We start from the raw sequence: 20715 nt of genomic DNA, 5'->3' as shown, positions 1-20715 counted from the left end.
GACGAGAATGGCGCAACTGTGTGCGTACGTGTATTCATTGATCAGTTTTTGGAGGGAGGAAGCGCAACATATAGCGGCATCTTAATTCAAGTCATCCTTGCCTATCAAAATGAATGGGAGTGCCATTAATCGGTTCAAACATAGACCGTTGCTAAACGGTTGCTTTTCGTTTTCGTATGGCGTTTCCCATCATGCGCTAGCATTAAAAAGCACGTCAACTTTGAATGGCATTGAAATATTTTTTTTCAAAATGAGCCGAGTTGAGTTATAGCCGAACGACGGCTCGTATCTCTAAAAACTAATTCTTCTTATTCACATTCGGGATAACTTTGTGGGCACAATTTGGTGGGGACCCTTTTCTTTTGCCAGTTGAATAAAGTCATGCTTGGATGATGGAACTGGAACGGAGATTAGAGTCAAGGCCGCCCTCAGCCAAAATCTTAAATTATTCTCATCTTGGACCTGTCATGGATGCCTTTTGTCTCCAACTGGAGAGCCATAATGCAAGGAAGACAAATGAACACATGCACCCGCAATATTTCCCACAGACACTCTCCAAATGATCCTAAAGTGGGTTGATTTTTTTTTTTAGATCAAGACTTTTCAATGCCATGAGTACAAAAAACATCGGCAAGCAAAACCCCACCCGTTTGATTACGAGGCCCGACACTAAAAACGCTACTAATAAGTCATACTTGCTGGCTACACCAATGACCATGAGAGTTTTCCGTGACACCGGATGCCAAACAGCCGTCTGGGCTCGGGCAATAAATCAGACTCATCCACAATCTTAAGTGTTTATGCCGGCTTGTGTAAACGCCGGCCAGCTGGACGCAGGCCAACGCTGGAACAGAGATTAGCTTGTTTCGGGGCAGAGAGCGGCCGGCCTCCGCCAACACAGCCGATGATGTGTAACCCGACACGCGGAGCTGGAAGTGATTGGCTTGTTTGCGCTGGAAGATCAGGAGTCGTAAAATTTATTGTCTTATGCACATGCTACAATGTAATCCCTGCCGGTTATTGAAAGTCTAAAACAACAACAAAATGATGATGAAAAAGCCAGTATGCCAAATATAGTTGTCTCCCTGCCCGGATTGGCAAAAGTTGTGTCCGAAAATAACTGCTCGACTTTGAGGTCGCAAGGCAGTATGTGAATAGAAGGACTAAAACATTAAATGGACGAGTTTTGGCCGTTTTTTTTCTTCCTGGAGAAACTTTTGAATTCTAAGCTTGCAAGCTCGCAACAAACTATGATTCCGAGGACCATTATAGGACAACACATGATGCCATCACTGTTCATATGTTCCTATCAAGGTCAAGGTGCCAAAGCCCCGGCTAAGCTAACAGCTTTTGGAAGAAGCAAATTGCTGAGGTGCGCCAAGCATTGAAAGCTCTATGTAAGAAACAAAAAGCGATTATTTTAACTTTTTGGTGCCTTAACAACGAAGACACCTACCTGGACAACAGCTCCCTTCCAGACAAGGTTGAGGTAGGCGAGTTGTCGCGGCTAGCTGGTTTTCATTTCCAAACTTTACGCCATGCCGCCCGAAAAAAATGAGGGCTACGATGAACTCAAATCATCCATTGACTTGATACGGCAAGACCTTACCACACTCTTAGAGCAGCAAGCCACCCTGCTCCAGCTAACGTCTGAACTAACGGAGCTTAAGAAATTATCCAAGGAGAAAGATGAGAAAATCCTGTCGCTTGTACGGAGAGTAGATGCACTGGAGCAGTACTCCTGACAAGAAGACCTCTTAATCACTGGTCTTAAAACAACACACCGCTCCTATGCTAGGGCGGCGGGTCCTCCGGATCCCTCGACAGATGACTCTCCATCGGACGAACTGTCAATGCTTGAAAATCAGGTAGTACAGTTTTTCGAGAGTAAGCATATGGAACTCCAGAAAGGAAACATTGCCGCTTGTCACACACTCCCAAGAAACCGAAAACGACCAAAAGATGCTCCGAAAATTATCATTCGGTTCGTCAATAGGAAACATAAAGTGGATCTTTTGAAGCAAGGGAGGAAACTAAAAAGTACGGGTGTTTACCTAAATGAACACCTCACTACGAAGAATGCTGAGATAGCCTGGAACGCACGCAAACTGAAGAAGGAAAACAAGATTCTCGCAACGTGGATCAGAAACTGCAAAGTATGGATTAAAACAAACGGAGCAATACCAGAAGATGTCAAAACCCTCGTTGTGAGTGAACTGGAAGAAATGAAGATCTATGGCCTGGTGCAACCTAACATCTACAATGGCTGAACTGATGACCATAAACTGGTACCTATTGGACCCTCCTGACGAGAATGGTGGATTACAGCGGAGCACAACATGGCAAACAGAAACTGGCGGGGAGGACATCCAACTCAGGTAGACCGTCCCCTAACACCCTTCATGTCATCCAGTGACACTCTCAATAATGCAGGAATTTCTGTCCCACCGAATCTAGACTCTTTATTATTTAATTCATTTGACCTAGAGAATCTTACTGCTGGTATTTATGAGTCCTTCTTGAACCCAGATACTAATTACACTTCCCTAAAATCTGTTGAATTGTCATGCGAATATTTTTCTGAAGATATGTTTAACAAACTGTGCAATACTCCTCCTGGCCACTGCCTAACAAATGTATTCTCCACTGTCCACTTTAATGTACGGAGTATCTCTAAAAATCATGATGGTCTGCAAACCTATTTATCAACCTTAACACATTCCTTTTCAGTAATAGCTCTTACTGAAACCTGGATGGTTGATAATACATCTAGCTACCCTCTCTCTCTCTCTACACTCCTATACACTCATGTAGACCAAACAAGCAAGGTGGAGGAGTCTCACTGTATGTGATTGATAATTTCAATTTCTCTCCCAGAAAGGATCTAAGTGGTAACTTTGATATGACTGTAGCAGAATCTGTGTTTATAGAACTTTCATCTTGCTCACTTATAAACAACAAAAATGTGATAATTGGATGTATATATAGACCACCAGACTCTCAGTCTCTCAAATCACTTTCAATGAAGCCCTCGACTCCACTCTAGAAATCATAAAAAAAGAAAATAAATTGTGTCCTACTTGGTGACTATAATATTAATTTACTTGAAACTAAGCAGTCACATACAGCAGACTTCCTTAATACATTATACTCCAGTAACTTTTTCCCTCTTATTAACAAACCCTCCAGGATCACAAGCTCAACGGCCAGTCTCATTGACAACATTTTATTTAATTCTCTAGACTACAAAATAACATCTGGCCTGTTGATCTGTGATGTATCTGATCATCTTCCTGTCTTCAATTTCATCCACAATGATAGTGGTCCAAAAATCAAAGGTTATACTGGTGATCAAATGAAATTCCGCAAATTTACCGAGAAAAACATGGTATCTTTTATATCTATCATCAGCTCTGTGTCATGGGATGAGGTTATCCTGTTGCAAGATGTCAACAAAGCCTATCACTCCTTTCTAACAATACTCACAAATGCATTAGAGTCCTCATTTCCTTTAATTTCTAATCGTAAAAATAACTCCAAAGGGAAACCATGGATAACGGATGAACTAAAAAAATCTTCACGTAAAAAAAATAAACTTTATAGAAAATCTATTGCAAATCCCACTCCTATAAATATGGAAACATACAAGAAATATAAAAATAAATTTACAGTATTACTAAGGAAAACCAAACAAACTTACTATGCTGATAAATTTACTCAAGCCTCTGGTGACATCAAAACAACATTTATTACATCGCAAAAAATCTAAAACATCTACCCCAAATGAGATGCTGGGGAAAAATGGAGCCCATTCAAACCCAGTAGATATTTCTAATGGTTTCAATGATTTCTTCGTAAATGTTGGCGCTACCTTGGCATCTAGCTTCTCAACCTCTGATACAAGCCCCTGTTGCCTAATTAAAGGGCAGTTTCCTTCACTCTCCATTCTTGACCCTCCTAGTGTTGAGGAAGTTTACAGCATTGTCATGAGCTTGAAAAACTCGGCCCCTTGCCATGACGAGATCGGAAGCTTACTTGTTAAGAGAATCATCCATTCAATAATAATCCCAATAGCACACATTTTCTCATTATCTTTAAAATTTGGCATTGTACACCAAGAACTAAAAATTGCTAAAGTCATTCCTATTTTCAAAGCTGGTGAGACAAATGAATATGGTAATTTTTGGCCTATATTCATTCTTCCATGCTTCTCCAAGATTCTAGAAAAATTGGTTTATTCAAGATTGGCAAAGCACCTAGAAACAAATAATATTCTTTACAAGCATCAATATGGTTTTCGCAAAATGTTTTCCACTGAGCATGCACTGCTTCAGCTTGTCAACCATATCTCAACAGCTCTTGACAATAAGAAATTCGCTCTTGGCGTCTTTCTAGATCTAACTAAAGCATTTGCTACTGTCGAACATAAGATCCTTATCGCTAAGCCAGAGAGATATGGAGTGAAGGATTCTGCCCTGAAATGGTTCACAAACTATCTTGCCAACAGAGAACAATATGTATATTTAAATGGTTGTTCTTCCAACAGATGTAAAATACTATTTGGTGTCACGCCCGTGCCACAGCACGCTCGGCCTGCACTTCGCTCGGCCACACCCCTTTCATTACCGTAATGTCTGTCACCTGCTTCCTCTTGTTACCCTGTGTATTTAAGCCCTGCCCGTGTGTTTCTCCCTGTCGGTGTCTACTGTTGCGTCCGTTCCTGTTCGTGCCCAGTGTTCCTGTTCTTGTCATCTGGTTTTCCCTCGGTCTGTCTGAAGGCTCATGGTCAGAATTTTAACCTTGTCCAAGGGGACTTCATGTCGGTCAGTCTGTCTGTTTTGCTGGCCGTGAGTCTTCCTCCCGTCTGTGTCGTCGGTTCCCCACCTGCCTCCCTTCCAACTCCTTTTCCCTGCAATAAATCCTGGTTCAAGCTGCATTTGGTCGTCCTGGCTCAACTCATTCCTGACAGAAGACACCGACCATCACAGCGACCAGCGCTTGGACCAACCGTTGCCGGCTCCCGCAACTGCTGCATGGTCGCCAAGGAGATGAGTTCAAGCGACACAAGATGCACGGTTGCCCCCCCCCCCCCAAAAACAGATCCGACGGCGCGGATGTTGCGGCCGCCACTTGTTCCGGCGGCGCGGATCCAGCGGCTGTCACCGTCGGCCTTAAACGGTGCATGACGCACGGCCGCCCCCCGACCCAGTCCCGACGGCGCGGATGCTGCGGCCGCCACCAGTTCCGGCGGCGTGGATCCAGCGGCCGTCACCCAGTCGGCCTTCGGCGGTGTGTGACGTGCGGCCACCTCCCCATTTCCTCCCGGCCCTTGTTGGACAGTCTTGGATTTTTTCTTTTTTGGGACGTCGGGAGCCGTCCCTTGTGGGGGGGGGTACTGTCACGCCCGTGCCACAGCACACTCGGCCTGCACTTCGCTCGGCCACACCCCTTTCATTACCGTAATGTCTGTCACCTGCTTCCTCTTGTTACCCTGTGTATTTAAGCCCTGCCCGTGTGTTTCTCCCTGTAGGTGTCTACTGTTGTGTCCGTTCCTGTTCGTGCCCAGTGTTCCTGTTCTTGTCATCTGGTTTTCCCTCGGTCTGTCTGAAGGCTCACGGTCAGAATTTTAACCTTGTCCAAGGGGACTTCATGTCGGTCAGTCTGTCTGTGTTGCTGGCCGTGAGTCTTCCTCCCGTCTGTGTCGTCGGTTCCCCACCTGCCTCCCTTCCAACTCCTTTTCCCTGCAATAAATCCTGGTTCAAGCTGCATTGGGTCGTCCTGGCTCAACTCATTCCTGACAATTTGGGGTCCCGCGGGGCTCAATATTGGGTCCTCTATTATTTTTGGTGTACATAAATGATTTTTCCATGTCGTGTTCAAATTTTCTCCCTGTATTTGCTGACGATACCAACCTCATTGCCACCCACGATGATTTTAATTCCCTCATTGCAAGTGTGAATGCTGAGTTGTACGCTATTACAAAATGGTTCAAAATAAATAAGTTGACACTCAATATAAAAAAATGTAACTTCACGATCTTCTGCAATATAAACAAATCTTACCCCAAAGAACAGACCAAAATTTACATAAATAACGAAATCCATCATGTTACTAGCACCAAATTCCTAGGAGTTAAAGTAGACGAACACTTAAATTGGTCCGAACACATTGATTTGGTTTGCAAAAGATCTATGAAAATGCTAGGTATTTTACGAAAAGTTTGTCCCTTGGTCCATCCTTCTGCTCATCTCACTCTGTATTATAGTTTCCTGTTTCCTTTACTCAATTACTGCAACATAATCTGGGCAGCCACATATCCAACATACCTCAACAAATTACTCATTTTACAAATGAAGTTCCTAAGAATAATCTCTTTTTCAAATAGATATGAACCATCGGCACCACTGTTTAGAAATTATTCATTACTGCCAATTGATAAAGTAAACATTCATCAAACCTGTCTACTCATCCATAAATACATATATAGGAAACACTGTCTTCCAGCCACTTTTCATAATTTCTTCACATTTGCATCAGACTTTCATTCTTATCCAACAAGTCAGAGGGACAATCTTCACCCACCTTTCTGTCGAACATCACACCATCAATATAATATCCACTTTAGAGGGCCCTCACTCTGGAATAAGCTACCAATCCATATCCGATCCATATCTGCACAGGCTGCTTTTACAAAGCACCTGAAACACCACCTTCTCCACTCATGATCCTACTAGTCCATAATTACTCCACCGCACTCAGCTGATCCATACTATGATCATCAACTTAATCCACAATTTTGACTCAGATTCTTCCTTGTTTTGTTTTGTTATTTTCTGTTTACAGTTCTTCTGTTCCCTTTTAGCTATTCCTATCTGTTGTCTCTTTAATTGCTTCAACATTGATAAGTGTCTATTTTGTTTCGCTTGTTTCTTATTTTTGTATCGTGTATCTGTTTATGTATGTATACATACACATTCGTATATATGCATATATAAATATGAAAAAATTAATATTTATCTTGTTATGCTTTTGTTTATTTACATATATATATATATATATTTTTTATTTTCTTAAACACTTGAATGACAATTGACTGCACAGCACTTTGTTTGTTTCTGCACTTTGTTTGTATATATAACAGGAGTGGAGCTTCTTACAAGCCCTAGGCTTCGTCTCCCTCCTTGCACTGTTATTTGTGCTAAACAATAAACTAAAATTAAAACTAAAGTGAGAGGTTTTGTTTTTAAAAGCGCCAATGACTTGTACTCAAAGTGGGCCAAAAGTGTCATTTAGGAGTCTTCTAGTCATGTGACCTCTTAAATCAGAGCTGCGAAGCGAGCGCGTCGTGGCAGAAGATGTTTAGGTACATATTAATTATAGAGATTATTGTCTGCAACATGTTCTTCTGAATACAAAAGAAATGAGCGTCAACTCTCAAGAGTACAATGTGACGGCTTTTTTGGTTTCTTCTGTCGCAAACAAAGACACACCTTGGCGCTCTTTGTAGAAGCTGTTCTTTTTTTTTGTTTCTTTAAAAGCAGACGCGTTCGGGAAGACTATTATGTGCAAGTTTGAGCTCGCCAACTGTCGGGATCCACGTGCTCATTGTGTTACAAAGTCCTTCGTGAAAAATCGCTGTCAAATCGACGCTCGGGCGTCCATAAGTGATGTTGAGGCATGTGTGGATTGAGTGGCAACGCTGCCAGACGGTTAAGTCAAATACTGGAAAAAAAAAAGGGGGGGGGGGTGTCTTCTGCAAACCCAACTTTTATTATTATACATTCAGACAGCTGGGAAGTAGGCAACACCCCATTTGGGAACTTTCCGTTTCCAGACGGAGATAGTTCTCATGACCAAAACGAGCTTTATTTGCGGCAAGACGCTAATTAGCCACATTTGGTCCACTTTTAATTAGGTGACGCAGGTAATTGTTCCAAAAATAAATGTAACAAATCACTCATTTGTTCATGCATGTCCCTGTCTAGCTAAGACTGCAAAATATGTCTAAATGTATATGAAGATGCATTCAATCCGCTAGCCCTCTCCCTAACATTCCGGCATGTGGTCCCACCCCAGGAGCTTTCTCACTTCCACATTGCTCATGAAAGCAAGCCCTGTCCTCCGCCTCCTCTCAGGTGCAGCTGGGTCTCGGGTGATCCTTTCGAGCTGTTGACCGGACGAGGAGAACGAGGAGGAGGAGGAGGCCCAGGAAACAAGGAGGGTGGGCTGTCATGACTGCGTGCCGTCATATAGACAGCCGGGTTATCTATGAGCACTTGCAGCTTTGTGTGCTGACTAAGCAGAAAAGTTCCAAATACACATGGGCACCCCTTTAAGGATTTTTACCAGAGATGGGACAGAATTGATAATTTTGCTAATCTCCTAATAAACGTGACATAACTTGTCAACTTTGATGAGAAATTAATATTCCATCAATATCTTTGCTGCCTCTCACCATCCCGCTGTCGGGTGGAAAACTGCCAGATGTGCATTTTCATGGTGGCAACACACCCATCCGCTGACTCTCCCAACCAACACACCTTTTCTTAACCTTGACGACAGTCATTATCATATTCTAACAGCAAACACACCTGAGCGATTTCCACTCGTGCCAGAAACACACCTGCATCTGCTCAAGTGCACCCGGCATGACGTAATTGAGCGGCCTCGAGAAAGACGGCGTGCACGCGGGCTAGAGGATGCTGTTTACATGGTCAATATCGGGTAACGGCCATGATTTGCGATCCCGGAATGTGAAGCGGAAAAAGCGCCGATCTTGTTCATGCAAAATGCGCCGTTTAGTCTGCGTCAATTATAACGTCACACGCAGTTTACAAGCGAGAGCCGTAAAAGTAAACCACCTCCATGTTAACGTAACTCGACATGCATGCGCGTACTTGACAGGTGGTAGGGGGCGGGGTCAGAGTCGGGTAACTCCTCACGACCCAAAGTGACCCAGCTGCGGTATCTTAGAACTGGACCCGTGGCAGCTGAAAAGCTTTTGCTTCAGCTTACCTTCACACCGCACATATTGACCGACGCAAGCAGCAGCAGCAGTCAGGGAAAGCGTGCAACATGCGTGATTGACTAGCGAACAACTGCGTGCGTGCTAGTACTGCATGTGTCCGTTCGCCGCCAAGTTTGCACAGCAAACATAGTTATCCCTTTAGGTCGCCGATGAAGTTCACATTCATAAATCAAATGCAAAGTTGAATGTTATAATAACAATACACTGTAAGTTTGCCAATGTGTTCTGTTGGCTTTGATTTTTCTTAGGGAGAGGGAGGGGGAGGAGTGGGTGAATAGACATTATTAGTGGAAACAGATGTTTTCAGGACTTTAAAGCAGGAATTAATTACATGGTTAATTACTTGGCCAGGCAGATTTTTTGGGGGGATATCTTTCGCTAGGGTTGACGTAAGGTCATGTTTTTTGCTAATTCAGTGACTTTATAAAGAAACCTTCCTATCCCGGTGAACCTCCGCTTTTGTTTCTTCACGAGCACAAAATAACGGAAGCTAGCTAGAGCTCAACACACTGACACGCTTGTTTTAGAAATGACATATTTATGCTCTTGCAATGTAGGTTCGAAAATGACCCCAGCAAAGGGCGGTCAGAGGTGAGGACAGAACAAAGGCAGACGCTGCCAAGAGGAGGGCAGGATGCAAAGAGTGAGCCAGCACCTTTAAAAAAAAAAAAAAAAAGCGTGCGTCAACATCACAATTCAATGTAATGCTTGATGATGTCACCGTCATAACTCAAATTAACCGTCTCTGCATAACGTCTGCGTTGAACTCGCTTTAGACAGGCTGGCATCAAAACATCCTCCTCCATCACCATGGAAACGCCACATTGCACAGAGCGCCATTGTGAAGGTGAAAAAAAAAAAGTCAAGACTCAAGTCTGACTCGTTTTTGTGTTTGACGGCTTTACATCAACGGTGGAGGAGAAATACTTTTTATTGCTAAATATATTTGATTTGAATTGATGCAATTGATGTTTGGCCGGCAAGTTAAACTAAAAACAAAACAAAAAAAAGAACAAATAATTCCACCTCCTCGCTGAGGTCTAATCACTTTCATATTAGTCGCGAAACTAATCCGATTAGCGGTGAAAAAGACAAAGTCAAATTCTTGACCTCCGCTGACCACAAGTGGTGTTTGTCTGCGCTCACTCGAGAGCCCGAGCTATCTGTTCCATATTGACGTCAGCGCCAAAAAAGATAAGTGGGGGATAAAAATACTGGACTCCTCACAATTGAGTTTGTGCGGGCTAAATAAGCAATTTGAGCGCAGCTGGTGAGCAGACATCTGGGGGAGAGAAAAAAGGGACAATGGCAAAGACGGGGTGACAGCGAAGAAAACATAACTGAGTGCTTTCAAAATGTGACGCAACAAAATCGGATTTTAATGAGTATTTTGGTGGCTTGCTTGCAAGTTGCTTAAGACGGCGGTCAACGAGGTCAAATAAGCAAAACGTGTTGAGAAAATGAAGAACATCCAGGCCTTGAACAGCGGACATTTTCTTTTTTTTTTTATCATTTTCATATTTGCAGGAGGAAAACCCCCAAAACAAATGGATTTGCATCATTGCACATGCCAAGGCCAACAGATCTGTTCAATAACAAGCTTGGCTCCTCCTCATCATCATCCCAACATGCCGAAATTATTGTTGGACATTTTTCTTGGCGGATGAACTCAGCCTCGGCAAATACGGTAATAGGAAACGCATGGCGGGAATGCTTTGCGACATCACGCAAGGCATATTTCTCACCCTTAGGGTAGGACACGGCTAGCAAGAAGCGGGATTTACATGCTAACGTTCCCGATTTGTATATATCACATACATACGTAACACCTGGAGCCATACTGTACGGCTTGACAGCAAACTGGAAGACGAACTGGAGGATTGTTTATGATCCAACAACTGCGTTCCCACATACATCACTCTAATTAGTTTGTTTACAAGCGTGGTTCCTACACACCTAGTGTACGTTTACTGACAACCGCCCCTGCAATCGTTTAGCCCGAGCGCTGTTTTGAAGCCTCCGGGATCAAATCATCAGCCGAGCTGCCGGTGCCTCATTCAAGCCATGTTCGTCTTTTGCTTCCAGATCGCTACGTAGGCCACCGTCGCCACTTCCAGAATTGGTCTCCCCATAGTACATCACAGAGGAAAAACAAGCCGGCTCCTCCCGCGTAGCCTCAACCGATCGTAAATCACGAGCTGATAGCTGGTGTAAAGCACCATAAAAACTATAAGAGCGCTTCCCTTCCCCTCACAAATTACAGCCTTCGAGATCCTTCAACGCCCAGTCAAATGCAGCCGTCATTAATCACGGCCCCCTGGGGGGAGAAAAGCGCCTTAATTCCTCGCTTTGATGAGTTTGGTGGTAAAAGTAACGCTGGTGGCGCTTTGGAAGTCTTTATCAAAAACACGACGAGTACAAATTTGCTACTGAGCAAGGAATGTCGAACTCATTTCCATTGCGGGGCAAATAATAGCGATGGTTGCATTTTGAGTGACCGCAAATAAATAAATAAATAAACAAATAAACAAATAAACAAATAGACAAATAAACAAATAAATAAATAAATAAATAAATAAATAAATAAATAAATAAATAAATAAATAATTCAAAAAACGCTCTAATATTGTCCCGCAATGGTTTTCATTGTATGTTAGCATTAAGCTAAGTCACTAATAAAAATCGGGTCGATTCTTCACTAATATACCAAAGAATCACGAGGTTCAGCTTGGAGGTCAAGTACTTGTCTGTCATCTAATTGCAAGTTATGCGGGTCACAGAACGGTACTACAAACCTTCCCACGTATTCATAACCAAACTGGCTGCGTGCTCCAACAGCTAATCATACAAATAACAGTCCTATCTCGAGTCACAATCATAAGTGCATCGTGGGGGAGGTGGGAGGGGGGGCATATTTCAGTTGATAAAGCAAGCAGATAAAAAAGTCTGAAAGTTTAGATTTTTTTTTTTCTCATACCTCTTTTTTTTTTTTTTACCAGTTGTCCGCGTAAAAGTTAGAACTTTAGATACCGCCACAGTTCAGTTTCATTATCGGGGAAAATAAAAGGAATGGCGGTGATGACAGACGTCTGCAATGCATTCTCTTATTTTAGCGCAAGAAAACGTCTGGATGCATATTTGCACAGTGATGTAGAAAAACGTATTTAGTCAAACTTACAGTGTATAGAAATTTTTTTTTAGTTTTTTATTTACTGAATCAGCAACCACGGAGGAAATGATGGGAACGAGCGTGATGACTCATCGCCTACCAAAACAGGGTGAAGAGAACAAACAAACGAGAGTGCTGATTGGAATTAACCGTTCACGCTCCGAGATTTGGCTAGAAGGCTCGGACGTGCGGCCATGTCTTGACGAGACATCTCCCGACCTTGCAATATCAAGTTATGGCCTTCTGCTTCTGTCATATTTGTAGAATTCCACTTATCTGAGGAAATATTCGAAATATCGAACACACTATCTTTTCCTTGGTCACTTTTATCTTTTCCCTAAATTCTTTTAATGTTTTAAGACAACCCCTCGTCGCAAGCTTGCTTTCTCAACATCGGGCCAAAGCTACCCATTGATGGCCAACATCTGTGTCTTCCCGAGGAGTCGCACCAGATCAATAACCGTCGGCAATGATACTGGCAAATGTTGTGACAGCCTTGACTGACTATTTGGAAGGAAGGTCTAAGCGAGAATGACATCAATTGCATTTTCCACACACTAGTTTCCAATTTACACAATGTCTTTGCGATGTTTGATGTTGCCGATTTGAGAAATGTCTTTTCAATTACAGGCTATGGCAGCCAGCATATGGCCTTTTTTGCAAAACATTCGAGTCTTATTTGAATGACTCAATCTCTGCTGTGGCTATCCAGTTCCTTGGATGTCATGCGGACAACAACATCTCAACGGGAAAATGAAAATCAGGCTTCACTTTTTAGCCAGATTCTTTTTATTTGTGAAAAGCACTTGAACTGATTCCCATGGCAAAAATGATTTAGTACATTTTTCAGCACGCAGACCTCCGCTAAGACTGAGAAAATACTGCTAAATTCTTTCTGCCGAGTTTGTTCTGTAAGGCGATTCTGTAGGTGCCAGTGTACCATAATCAAACAAAATTTGGAGTTTAGCAAAGGAGTGCAATGAGCTAGGTAGCAGCCCAAGAAAACATCATCGTCACAGGTGGAGGTAGAGTTGGGACCGCAGGGGCACAGCCCCCCCTCCCAAAAAAAGGAAACACCCTAGCTCCGCCAGTGAGTTACTAATAAACTACGGCACGTTTCGAATTTAATATAAATTTGGGTTTTGCGTCTCACCGGCAGAGGTCACAAGCGCTGCTCATGTTGGCTGCACAGTCAGGCACTGAACTCAACCGCGGCAGGGTCGCAGGCAGTGGGTCAGTCCTTTGGGACGGAGGCATTCCCTCGAGATTAACATTAACCGAACATGACAGCGCTGAGAGGCTTTGAGCTCTGCCCGGGCTAGTGGATTAAAGCGGCCGACCGCAATACCTGCAACGAGTAGTTCTTGAATATGCTAATATGAATCAGTACTTAATTGTACGCATTTTAGAGATAGATCTCAACTCTCTGTTTATCGTTGAATCGGGGCCAAGTTAGTTTCACATTTGCATTCAGTAAAATGTGAATACATGTGATGACAGGTGTCGTAAATTCAGAGAGAAAAGTCACTACTTTGCATTCACTTCAAGGCGATATTAGAATAAGATCTAAGCGTTGATTAGTTTATATTTGGATAACTGATCGTTTGGGACGGCTTACTGGATCGAAAATATTGAGGCTAAGGAGTTTTGGGAAGAACTGGGCTAGAAACAGCTGTAATTAGTGACCGCACTGTGCTGGAAGGACCTCGTGTTGACATCTGCCAGCCAGGCCCCACTTTGCGGATCCTTTCTGCTGATGTCGGGAAAAAAGCTAAAAATGATCCGAAAAACAATGATTATTTTGTAGCCGCGCTTGTTTTTGGGTGAATTTGTGGAACATCCACCACGTTGTGTCCTCTGACTAATTCAAAGCCGCTGTGGCCAAAGTCGTGAGTGGCCCACACCGGGTGCCAACTGAGGACAGATCCTGCATGGTGCTCAGATTTCCTGTGGGCCTGCCAAGTCAGTGAACTAAGCGCAATTGCCTCCAGCTAAACTTAAGTCTGGGGAGGAAAATATTTACCCTCAAAAAATATTAGCAGACTCTTTAAACATGGAATGTTCATGTTGTAACGGCACATCGATGTTATAATTGTGGTTGTGCAAGACGTTTTGCATGAACCTATTTTTTTTTCTTCTTCTAAGGTTCATAGGTAGGCTGAGTCTGAAGTAGAGACAAAGAATGTCATTCGTTATTAAATCGGCAGCCTGGAGCCAAGAATCGTATTTCATCAGAGGAGAAGGGAGTGCACTCACTCAAGACCACCGCCACGACACAAAGGACCACAGGACCTATTCCAGCTTCTTTGCCCTCCTCTGTGACTGACGGGAAACTGCACAGCCGTGAATACAAAAACTATTTAAAAAACATGTACTGTAGTTTATAATGGTACAATCAATACTGCATTGACTAATTTGACTGAACAAAGAAACTTGGGTATGTAAAAGAAGACCCAGCCCAAATTCATCTCTGAGGTAATTTTACTGTAAAATGGTTAGTTGGTTACAGGACGCCATAAACAAGTACGTCAAAAAAGCAAAAGAGTGAAGCAATAGTAAAAAAAGTAGAGCTCCATCATCTGGCCCGTGTTAAGGCTCTGAGCGCCCCTGGCCGGAAAATGCAACTTCCTTTCAGCAAAACACATGCAACGGGAACGTACGCATGGCATGTACAAAGTTTAAACTTTTATGAGTGGCAGTAAAAGAAACAGCTTTAAGGCCCCATATGTTGAAACGCCGCAGACATACAGAGAAGGAGCAATCGGCTACTGAATGGAAACAGTCAAACGGCAGATTGATGTATTTGCCTTTCCAATTAAAAAACATATGAAAAGACTGTTATGCAACACACGGGATTCTGATTACACGCGCACACGCACGCACGCACGCTCAAGGACAGTGACACTCCGCAATTAGATGCAATTTGAGGTGAAAAGAGCTATTTTAGACGTTATTCTGTCATTCCTTTAGTATGTGTGATTTCAAATTAACTCTGTTTCTTTATATGAAATATTTATGTATTTTAGGTACTTCTTAATGTATAAATAAAAAGTATGTATCCAGTACATAAAGTAGCCCTACTTGAGAGCGCTTAAGATTGGCTTGGCATCAGCTCGACGTCGCTATCTAGTGTTCAAACCGCAAACCGTTCGCCCACATCTACGTTATGCGTACGCGGTAACTCGACTACAATATAATGTATATTTTTAAATGAAACTATTTTCAATGCAAAATATTTTTGCTTGAATTGTATGATGAATAAGTACATTCAATGGCAGCGGCGCGGAGGGGTGGGGGGTCGTGGAAAACGGACAGAAGGGCGTCAAGCGAGTGATGAGACGCATGCGCAGTGACAGCCGGCTCCTTTCGAGTAGGGCTGCGAGAAGATGAGGAGGCTAAGCGGCTGGCTCGCACTTAGACCGTAAATTAGCCTGCCTACCTGAGAAACATTTTTTGTTTGTTTGTTTGAGTTGTTTCTTGCCCGTGTACATAACAAATTAATCAACTAAGTTAATGTCGAGGGGTAGCTGGGGCCCTGTGGAAACGGACGAGGTGTGACGCTGAAATATCAATTGCACCGGATGTAATTACACGCCTCTTAAATAAGGAGGTAAGTACCGTTGCTACATAACGTTTCCTAAATTATTTATTTGCTGTTTTCCGCCGTGTTGTTTCGCCAAACGCATTTTATTGTAAGAGGGTCGTTTTCAGTCTTATTCGGGTTTATTATATATAGTAAGCGTAACGGTTAGGATACAACAGAGGAAAAGTTCAATTCATCCGATTAGAATTCAAATTTATTTAACAGGTATGAGTCAGCGAGAAGGTTTTGATATCAAATTGCAGTCACTGGTAATAATATAGCGAGTGTGGAAGCTGGGAATAGCCAAAATCTTCAGTAGTGTATAGTACTCTTTTTTTTTTTTTTTTTCCTATTTTTGTGCGTGGAGCGTGAATCATGCAGCGGGCATTTGTACTTAGGCCCTGCAAGCGCCTCTAAGCTCGTTGATCAATTGAATTTAAGCCTCTTGAGCGCCCCACGCAAGAACCTGCTGACGCATGCGCCGTTTTTGTGATTGCCCCAACCCTCTTTAACGCAAGTTTTTGCACGTGCACCCACCTAAAAAAATAAAACAGTTTTCAGTAATATTCTCCATGTAAATAAACACTCTGGCTAATTATAGTAACTTCAGGACAACGTTTCTTGGATAGCCATTGAATTATTTAAAACGGTATCTGGTCTAGTGCACGAGATTAATAATAGATTAATAAACAGACATCTGCTCCCATCTCACAGACAATTATGGAACACTTGACATACGTTGTCACTCAAATTCCCAATACACCACAGAAAGCGCTACTTTTGCAGTACATGTGGCTAAATGAAGCTCCTCCGCTCACTTCAATTTAGTTCCTTGGCACCAAGACGCCACTGGACTAGCCAGTACTATGTTTGATCGGACCATGACAACCTGTCTGGGAGAGTTCCTTATTGAACTTTATGATTATAATCTCACACAACACGGTTCATCACCTTTCCTATCACAGTATACGAGTCCAAGGGCAACGCCATGGAGGCTGTGACGCATTTGGTGAACGACACGGTAGAGTTTTACAAATGGAGCCTTACTATAGCAGGTGAGTGAGCACTTTTAAAAGAGTCGCAAGTTAACGGGAAGCATCGAAGGTGACCGATTTGACCATTTTTCCAGACAAGCGGGTGGAAACATGGCCGCTGATGTCGTCGCCCTGCCCCACGCTGGCCATCAGCTGCCTGTACCTGCTCTTCCTGTGGGCAGGGCCGAGATACATGCAGAATCGCGAGCCCTACACGCTCAGGAAGACCCTGATCATCTACAACTTCAGCATGGTGGTCCTCAACTTCTACATCGCCAAAGAGGTCAGCGCCACATCGTCTCACTTATTTCTTAGAATTGTTTTGCTATATTCAGAACAAAGGACGGATCATATCGACTGTGTTCGCTGCCTTTTTAAATAGAATAGTCGGGGAACTATAAATAAAGTAAGTGATGTGTGGACTAAATTGAACTTTCAAACAGCTCCTGCTTGCCTCAAGAGCGGCTGGCTACAGCTACCTCTGTCAACCTGTCAACTACTCAGACGACGTCAATGAAGTCAGGGTGAGGCCTTATTAAACACGCGCACATGCATACAAACAGACAGATTTTGGGCCTTTGATATAATTCACAATTATGAAAATAGATTCAACCTCAACAACAAAATAACCGACTGAGTCGAGTCAATATTGTCCTATCTCCTACCACCAAATGATCAAATACTATGATATGGCTTATTATTTTCTATTACTGACATTAAAAAAAAGTATGACATTTTTTTTCAAGAACAAAATGCTATATGTTATACATTAGAAATTAGAAGAACAGAAAATTGCCATTAATTTCTTGCAATTTTAAGGAAAAGAGTTACAGAGAATATAGCAGGTATTACAAGTGTTATTGACGTTCTGTATCGGCAACAATAAGATTTGCATACTCGTACCGGTTTGAACAAAAGTGTTATCGAACGTCCTTATTTAAAATTGAGAACATGTAACAGCAGCTATAATTTACTCACCTTCTTCCTTTCCGCGTCTTCAGATAGCATCTGCTCTTTGGTGGTACTACATCTCCAAAGGGGTGGAGTTCCTGGACACCGTCTTCTTCATTCTCAGGAAGAAGTTCAACCAGGTCAGCTTCCTCCACGTCTACCATCACTGCACCATGTTCATCCTGTGGTGGATCGGCATCAAGTGGGTCCCTGGTGGACAAGGTGAGATATTACTGTGGAGCAAGCAGTAGAGGGCCTGCTTACTTTATTTTTACTTTTCTAATTTAGATTCTACAATGTTTCTTTTGTCTCCACAGCTTTCTTTGGCGCAACAATCAACTCGGGTATCCATGTGGTCATGTATGGTTACTACGGTCTGGCTGCATTGGGACCACAGATGCAGAAATACCTCTGGTGGAAAAAATACCTCACCATTATGCAGATGGTGGGCATGACCTAATTATCCAGCTGACTAACAAACTTGTTGCGTTTGTCATTTATCCACGTTTGCGTGTCCCATCAGATCCAGTTCCATGTGACCATCGGCCACGCCGGCCACTCCCTCTACACGGGATGCCCCTTCCCCAACTGGATGCAGTGGGCCCTGATCGGCTACGCCGTCACCTTCATCATTCTTTTTGCCAACTTCTACTACCACGCGTACCGACGCAAGCCGTCCCCGCCGCACAAGGGCCAAGCGAAGCCCGTTGCCAACGGCGTCTCCAAGGCCACCAATGGCCACAGCAAAGTAGATGAGGCGGCGCCGGATAATGGCAAAAGGCAAAAGAGGGGACGGGCCAAGCGGGAGTGAAGGGACGGCTTGCCGGGCGATGAGCGGGAGGACATCTTTAAGGGGAAGGATGGAAGATTGCGAAAGGGAGCTGGGGAAGCGGTGACGGCCACGCGTAACGATGGCACTGTGGCCCGTCGTCTTTCGTCACACATTTCTTTTTAAAAGCGAGCAAGGCAAAAAATGCCCAACATGTAGGCTTCCATGTTCTGTCCAAACACTTTTGGACCGTGACACACCTGGAATGTTTTGGAAAACGCGCCAACTTACCATCCAAAAAGTTCACATATTGTACAACTTTTCTTACAGAGAAACACGGTCTTGTTTTTTTTGAAAGCTTCAATAGTTGAATTCTGCGTCTAGTTATGATTATTTTAAAGGACCAAATTTTCTTAACTAAGTCCTATTCGTCTTTGTGAAGACAACGGTTTCAATTATTTTTCAAATGAGCACTTCTACAACATTCCTCGGGAAATCCCAAAGGGTGTGTGTTAAGGCACATGTTTACAAATTGTCGCTGTACAATGAAAAGCATGCGTCTCCAAATTGTTGGAATGTGTTATATTCAAATGTATTTATTTATTTTTGCTTTTCTGGGTTTTTTTTGGGTTCTAATTTTAAATGATGCTTCTCATTGAACAGCGACAAAATTGAACAAATTTCAAAAACAATGACTGCAACGTGCATCCAACTTGTCACTGTGCTGCATTCATAGCATCTTAAGTGTTTGTTTTTATAACTGAAAACACTTGTTGGGAAAGGTGCAAGGGAAACTGTAGTTTCTTTTTATTTCTAGTATTTATGCATTTTGAGGCAACACTTTTTGTGGATCCTCACCTTTTTTTTGCTGTGCAATGTAGCTGATAATAAAGAGATTGAGGTGTTGTCTGCTCACTGCCACAATGTAGAATCCAAGGGAACCGCTTTCATCTGAAATGTTTCAAACTCTTTGTCACTACACATAACCACCAAAATAGAAAGAAAAAAAGAAAAATAAAGGACAGTAACGGCCACCCCTATAGATTGTGTCTGCTTATTTTTTTTGTGGCAGCAGCAGAACTCCAGGCTGCCATAAATTGTCCAGACAGATCTGCCCTAATCTTTGGGGGCAAATTGGCTTTAGGTGCAAAAGAGCTTACTTTCACGTCACTTCATGGGCTGCCCGGGAAAGCAGGTCACTGGAGAAGAAGCCATGGCTAATCTGCCATTAGGTCTCCAAGATGTCCTGTGCAAAAAATACGGTTGTTTCTCATAGTGTACTTTTTGCGACCCCTCACTCGCTCGCACGAACACACACGCGCACACACACCCACGCACACACACACACTTTAAGCCTTAAATGTATTTATTTTATTTTTTTAAATTGACATAATAAACCTCTATTCATTCTCACGGAAAGCCTCACACTCCGCCATCCCAGTGCACCACCCCATGACTTTTGGCAAGGGTGCATAAGGTGGTTTCCCCCAATCCTCCTTTGCGGAAGGATGCCAAGGTTGAATGGCGGAGCGGACAAAATAAGTGGATTGCAATCGTCCTCCTCAGGGGACACGTAAGCCCGAGGATTTAAAAGAGATTGCAGTAGGGCCGAGGTTTTTCAAATCAGTCACAGTAACCCGGCGGGGACGTGCATTGTCAGATAATTGACGCCATTTACAGGAAGTGGACGTTTGTCGCAAAAATTAACTTTTCATTATTACAGCAGCAGTTGCGTCGGTAGAGGTTAAAGGGTCGCCTGGATGGGGTTGAGCCTGGTACACTTGACCCGCCACTAGCTCATCTCATTAGCAAAGGTGCTCATTCTTTCCAGGCACAGTGGAAACAGTCAGCGTTTTACTCACCTCCGCCTCTTCCATATGTTGAGTGAGAGTCTGCTCTGTGTGTACACTGCGCTCTCTGCTGGAAAAACACGGAACCGCTGTACCGCAACAAACTATAAAAATAGAAAAAATAACGTGTCATAAACGACATTTCTTGCTTCGAGTTTTAGGATAGTTGCAACAGCAAAGTCAATAAACCGTGTTTGTATGAATGCAATTTCACTCCTGCGCAAAAAAAAGCTACGAGATGCATACCTGAAGGAGGCAGTTTGATTGTTTTCCTAAAGCGTTATGGGGGAAAAACGCCGGACACTTTATTAGGTACACTTGTCCAACTTGC

General features: G+C 43.1%; 2 protein-coding genes and 1 long non-coding RNA gene across 3 annotated transcripts in view; 2 read left to right on the top strand and 1 right to left on the bottom strand.

Moving 5' to 3' along the window:
- The window catches only part of LOC125990042 (clathrin coat assembly protein AP180), a 128289-nt gene that overhangs the window by 26924 nt on the left and 80650 nt on the right, over window positions 1-20715 (top strand). The window lies entirely within an intron of this gene.
- Window positions 15542-19574, top strand: LOC125990057 (very long chain fatty acid elongase 4). The gene is made up of 7 exons (XM_049756693.2): window positions 15542-15807; window positions 16746-16835; window positions 16910-17097; window positions 17258-17338; window positions 17816-17987; window positions 18083-18210; window positions 18289-19574. Exons 2-7 carry the CDS (start codon window positions 16769-16771, stop codon window positions 18574-18576), a joined length of 924 nt encoding a protein of 307 aa, XP_049612650.1. The 5' UTR covers window positions 15542-15807; window positions 16746-16768; the 3' UTR covers window positions 18577-19574.
- On the bottom strand, window positions 19335-20504 carry LOC137839783 (uncharacterized). Its single transcript, XR_011086007.1, has 3 exons — window positions 20397-20504; window positions 19695-19780; window positions 19335-19485 (listed from the first exon to the last, which is right to left on the bottom strand). It is a non-coding gene; the product is annotated as an uncharacterized lncRNA (long non-coding RNA).

This window comes from Syngnathus scovelli, chromosome 20 (assembly GCF_024217435.2).
Source record: "Syngnathus scovelli strain Florida chromosome 20, RoL_Ssco_1.2, whole genome shotgun sequence".
Taxonomy (NCBI): Eukaryota; Metazoa; Chordata; class Actinopteri; order Syngnathiformes; family Syngnathidae; genus Syngnathus; species Syngnathus scovelli.
This window is presented reverse-complemented; position numbering and strand designations above follow the sequence as displayed.

What these genes read in the sequence shown, in the direction of transcription:
- LOC125990057 (XM_049756693.2), top strand. Translation starts at nt 16,769, where the DNA reads ATGGAGGCTGTGACGCATTTGGTGAACGACACGGTAGAGTTTTACAAA. An exon ending in GTGGGTCCCTGGTGGACAAG is followed by an intron (nt 17,988 to 18,082) that starts GTGAGATATTAC and finishes TTGTCTCCACAG; the next exon opens with CTTTCTTTGGCGCAACAATC. An exon ending in ACCTCACCATTATGCAGATG is followed by an intron (nt 18,211 to 18,288) that starts GTGGGCATGACC and finishes GTGTCCCATCAG; the next exon opens with ATCCAGTTCCATGTGACCAT.